The sequence below is a fragment of the Sitophilus oryzae genome, unplaced genomic scaffold, assembly GCF_002938485.1.
Source record: "Sitophilus oryzae breed Bouriz unplaced genomic scaffold, Soryzae_2.0 scaffold_1521_pilon_pilon, whole genome shotgun sequence".
Classification (NCBI taxonomy): Eukaryota; Metazoa; Arthropoda; class Insecta; order Coleoptera; family Curculionidae; genus Sitophilus; species Sitophilus oryzae.
The window spans coordinates 203,729-209,704 of record NW_022146194.1 but is presented as its reverse complement, the minus strand read 5'-3'; the positions used below and the strand labels follow the sequence as shown (position 1 = coordinate 209,704).

The 5,976-nt window shown below is 33.3% G+C and overlaps 2 protein-coding genes across 2 annotated transcripts; both read right to left on the bottom strand.

The window, feature by feature from the left end:
* Window positions 1-3,053: 3,053 nt before the first annotated feature.
* Window positions 3,054-3,515, bottom strand: LOC115878639 (histone-lysine N-methyltransferase SETMAR-like). The gene has a single exon (XM_030895182.1). It carries the CDS (start codon window positions 3,513-3,515, stop codon window positions 3,054-3,056), a length of 462 nt encoding a protein of 153 aa, XP_030751042.1.
* A 60-nt stretch (window positions 3,516-3,575) lies between these two features.
* Window positions 3,576-4,103, bottom strand: LOC115878638 (protein GVQW3-like). The gene has a single exon (XM_030895181.1). It carries the CDS (start codon window positions 4,101-4,103, stop codon window positions 3,576-3,578), a length of 528 nt encoding a protein of 175 aa, XP_030751041.1.
* Between the last annotated feature and the right edge of the window lie 1,873 nt (window positions 4,104-5,976).

The window sequence follows — 5,976 nt, the reverse complement described above, 5'->3', positions numbered from 1 at the left end:
TTCGGATTGTCACGGAATTTTTAACAGGACACTATCTCAATGAACACCTCAGTAGATTGAAGCTAAGGAAAAGGGCGAATGCAGATTTTGTGGGGAAAACGAGGATACACCAGAACACCTCATCACTGAGTGCGCGGAGACGACAACCATTCGTACCATAAATTTTGGTACGACTGGTATCGGAGATTGATCGAACTAACTTCGGTAAAACCATCTTAGATTCTGGATTTTTTCAAAACCCTGAGATTGTATGATTAGTTATAAATAAAGTAATGGGAACACAATAGATCTATAAGCTAGTATAGAGCATTATACATAAAAAAATATTTTCAGTATGACATGTTGTCCCGGTATGTATGCCTCATGGAACGATCAATATTATTGTCCTACCCTGTATATGACAGTATTGTATTTTTGTGCACCCAGTTAATAGATTAGAAAACTTTACGATAGACGGAATCCCTGACATTGGACCTTTAGTCACGCTTCAGATTAGCAACGGCTGCTATTCGTCCGTAACCCCTTGACTGTTAGCAACATGTGTCAATCTTCGCGCTGAGCGGAAAAATGGACCATATGCTGGCTGTAAATGAATTCCTACAAAGTCTTTTGATCTATTGTATAATATAACCATAGGCGTACGTAGTTTTGCTATCAATAGACGTACCTATGATCAAATCATTTGTAAATTTTGTAAAATATCTGTTGTAATGATAATTTTTAATTACATCTCATTATGTATGATATAGGTATAATATTGACATTTGAACACGGATTAATGACATCTATAGCAAAAATTTAAGAACGGAACTTTTCACTTAATATGCAGGAATATAATTATTACAATATTTTTACTATTTTTTTTCAATATAATGGAAAGTTTATATAAAAAATTGAAGAAAGAAGAAGAAATTTAACTTTCAGGCCGCATCAGCATCAGTGGCGTGTCGTATAGGGGGCCAGGGGGGGGCGAACGCCCCCTCCGCCCCTATGCGCTTGGCGCCCCTGGCGCCCTTTGAAAAAAATAGAAAAACTAAATTTAACGCTAAAACAAACGGTGCCCTTCCGTGCCCTGAGCTCTTCAAGATAAAAAATGACGTATATATTTCTCATTTTATTTTTGTTTTTTAATTAACTTAACTTATAAGCAAACCTTCTTATATTTAATAATTTAAATCTCTAATGAAGTAGGCGTATATACTACGTACGAAAGTTTCCATATGGGTTTGAAACTTGAAACTACGCTACCGCTAGACCATTGCCTATAAATAAAAATTCAATGGCTAGACATAACGTTGCACCGGCGCGGCGTCGCCAAAGAAGAAGAGGAAAGCAGTCGCAATAGAAATAAATTCGGGGAATCACCGACCAAAATATAATCGATTATAATGAAGTGCTGAATAAAATTAATATATTGTCCAATCACTTGCAAAAGGTTAATATCAACTTATGTACAGCTGCTCATATGAGTACTGCAGTAACTATAGATCTCAAATCATTAAGAAGTGAAAAATATTTTGAAAATTTTTAGAAACAGGCTACTATTTTGGCAAATAAATGCAATACGTCAACATCATTTTCCAAAAAAAGACAAAGAATAAAAAAAATTCATGATGAAATCCAGAATGATTACCTACATCAAAATTCTGAAGATAATTTGAAGATATCAGTGTTTTATGGTACTTTAGACATTTCAACTGGTACTCTAGAGAATCATTTTGAAGACTTCCTTAATATATGCCAAAAATTTAATTGTTTATTGGATATGGACCAATATGGATGGATATGGACGTCAATGATGACAATTTAAAATGTCTTATGGATTGTTATGGATTATTCTTTAGTTGATGAATATAAACATTTTTGCAGTTTATTAGAAGAAATTAATGCAATGACAACAAATTTGCACCTGACGAATATTTATCATTTTTAATTTCCAATGACCTAGAGTCATGTCCTATATATATACAAAACCGAAGAAAAAACTTTGTAAAGTTTGTTTTGCTATAAAGTCATTTGGAGTCATTTAAAGAAGCAAAATTAATTATTCATTGATACGCTATTTTAGATGGGACTAAGGGCTGTTTAGATTCTCAGATATCAATGAACTAAATTGCACCAATAAATCGTAAAGTGTAAAGAGAAATCGTTAGTTTGGCATACGACATTATTCTAGTACCCCGTCCCCTAAAATACATGATGAATTTTAAATAAGAAAATATTTCTAGGGATAGTATATTTCTGTCCCAGGAACAAAATTCTTAACTTTTTTATTATAGAAGCTACAGATGACCGATGCTACCGACGCGACGCCGTGGCGACGCACTAATGACTGATGACGTGACTATCTTTGTGAGAAATTCTATTTCAGAAAGTTGAGAACACTGTATAGACGCCATTTATTCTTTTTGTTTATTGATATTTCAAATATAAAAAAATGTTATGTCTACGCCACTGGATCTCTTATACATTAACAATAATAAAAAAAAACTGTTACATTTTCAACCCTCTCGTTAAAGGAAATAAAAATGGGTCGGACGCCCACCGCAAATCAGTCGGTGTATTGGTGGTTTTTTTTATGGGGTGCTCAATAAAGTTTTGTTTCTTTTCTTGTTATATCGTTAAGAAAATTACGGGGTTGCCGCTAGATTTGCACTGATTATACCCCCTAACGGAAAGGGGCCTCAATAGGAAAAATGGAATTATGTCTAATTCTATTATGTTTCTATTATATAGTTTGCAAAAATATTGACCGATTATTGCAGTCTTCAAGAATTCAATAGTTGTTTTGAATAAATTGCGATTACAAATAATTGTTAGTTTTACGTTTATTCCAGGAAATTGTTTATACAGGGTTGTTCACATAATAAAGAAAAAAAAATTATAGCTTTAAACGGCAATAACTTGTTTAATTTAAATGGAATACCCTGTATATTTTAAAAGAATGAGATGCACAATTTAAATATCTATCAAATTGTATCGTATAATACACTGCTGGGCTGAAAAATAATCGGCCTAGGTAAGAAAACACAATTTTTTCGACAAAACTCAATTTATTTCTCAATGTAGTCCCCGTTAAGCTCTATACACTTTGTCCAACGATTCTCCAATTTTTCGATGCCCTTCGAATAATACGATTTTTCGAAGTCCTTAAAATAGGCCTCCGTCGCAGCAATGACCTCCCCATTCGACTCAAATCTCTTACCACCGAGCCATTTTTTTAAGTCTGGAAACAGATAATAGTCGCTGGGCGCCAAATCTGGGGAGTATGGCGGATGAGGAACCAATTCGTAACGCAATTCATACAGTTTTGCCATTGCGACTGCACATTTATGAGCCGGTGCGTTGTCCTGGTGGAAGAGCACTTTCTTCTTCGCTAAATGCAGTCGTTTTTGCTTCAAATCGGCGTCGAATAGGTCCAACAGCTTTGAGTAATATTCGCCGGTGATCGTTTTGCCCTTTTCAAGGTAATCGATATGAATAATACCGTGCGCATCCCAAAAAACTGTGGCCATGACCTTGTTGGGAGAAAGACCCACCTTGGTTTTCTTTGGCTTTGACTCGCCCTGAGAAACTCACTGATTTGACTGTTCCTTCGTATCTGGCGTATTGTGATGGATCCAAGTTTCATCCACGGTTACAAAATGGCGCAAAAAGTCCTTCTTATTGTGGTTAAACATTGCTAAACACTCCTTTGAAGTTGTCACACGGTTTCGTTTGTTGTCGGCATTGAGCAAATGCGGCTCCCATCTGGCAGCGAGCTTCCTCATTCCCAAATATTCGTGCAATATATTCTCCACTCGGTCACGTGACATGCCCACAGCCTTAGCAATCTCGCACACTCTTACCCGTCGATCGTCAATTACCATACCATGGATTTTATCGACCACTTCTGGTGTGGCGACCTCTCTTGGACGGCCTGTACGCCCATCATCAAAAATTATCGTACGACCGCGTTTAAATTCGGCAGTCCAATATTTTATTGTTGATAACGAAAGTGCAGAGTCCCCATACACATCATCCAGTTCGATTTTGATCTCATCGTTCGTTTTCTTTTTTAAAAACAAGAATCTAATCACTGCGCGATATTCGATTTCATTCATTTTTGTAAAAATGCAAAATCTGTTCGCCTTCAATCACTGTCAGGTACAAACTAAGTGACGCAGCTCGCTGAAAATTTGACAGAAGTCACTTGAAAGATAGTTTTTACGAAAAACAATTTCATTAGTTCCTAGCGCCGCCAACTCTTGCCGAGGCCGATTATTTCTCAGCCCAGCCTCGTACCATTTTTTACCTACCCCTTCAAGTTTTCGTAGAAAATGTATTTTCTTATAATTTAGGCCTCATTTATCATGGAATATTGACATTTTATACTGTTTTTAAAGCAACAAATGTACAAAATGTACAGGTGCTAAAAACGATAATAATACTAGCCCATTTCTATACAAAATGAAAACTATTTAAAACTTTATAAAAGAGTATACCATTAATTAAATATACCACCATTATTTCCGCCCAAAGATTAATTAATTAAATAGTTAATTGTGTTAGTTAATAAATTATTCTAAATAAAAATGTGGATATGAACCAGAAATCAATATAATAATATGTTGTGAAAATGAACGTCTCTGTTGTTATAAATAAGCATTCTCAAAAAATGAAATAAAATTTTTAAAGTCTTACTTTTTACCACACTGTCTAATACACATACAAAATTCTGTTTTTAGTATTTGAAGCAGTTATTATTGGTCAATTAATGTACTTTGAATACTGGAATCATATTAATTAGTCCTAAACAAATAACAAATATTTAAACAGTTTTTTTTTATTTTTTAATGAAATGAAATAAACGAACCATATCAAGTACTCTTTAAAATTTTGTTACATCTTTAAAAATAATCTAAATTATTATTATTATGTTCAACTTACCCAAAATAGCTGCTTCAATACATTGACTTATGATTTATGATCTTTGGTAGTTTCGTAGTTTCAGCTCCTTTAAGTTCGTCTCAAAATCAATGTGAACCAGACCATTGCTTGAAATGTTGAGTGGTATTACTCGGGATGCTTATAGTTGATAGGTTTGCCTCATACCGAACGCCAACTCTTGATATTTCGAAATTTTTTCCCTTGTAGTTTTGACTACGTTGTGATCTAGTGGTGCAGCTACTTCATCGATTAAGTGTAGGATTTCTTTTCGTTTTTATCTATCCGTAGAATGTCCGGCTTATTATGAACTGAGCTGTCTGTATTTGCGTATTCTAGTATATTTATGATGTTCCTTTCACGTGCGTTTAACTTTATTATTATTATCTTATTTATTATAATATTATTATATTATATGTTATTATATTATTTCTCTGTAAATAGCGTTAATACGTTAACGCTTATTAACATTAATAATCGGTTAAGTAACAATTGGTATGCTTTATGTACAGTATATCCCCCGGATTATCCTTACAAGAGGAAAAACTTTTTTATTATTGAAATTTTGAGAAAAATACATTCTTCATAACATTTTTACTAGTTCTAAAATGGTTAATTCCGTTTATACTTTTCCAAATTCCCATACCATTTTAAAGAAAATTAAAAAAAAACATGAAAACAGTTGAACTTCCTAAGAAAGTTCTAAAAATCAAAACGCGTTTCTATGGTAATATAATTTCGATTTTATTCTTTAATAGATGGTTATTGGGGGTTATTATTAATTTTGATTAACGTCATATTTTTTGCTGTTGTTAAAGTATCACATTTTCCTATAAATATTGTCACTCTTTCCGTAGCATTGAACTAAATAAATTTTGTCCTTCTTTAACATTTTAAAATTGCAAAAAATATGACGTTAATTAAACTTCTATCAATAACAATCTATCAAAGAATGAAAACGAAATTACATTATTATAGAACGCGTTTTGATTTTTTGGACTTTTCTAAATTTATTATTATTATTATTAAATTTTCTCTAAAACGGTATGG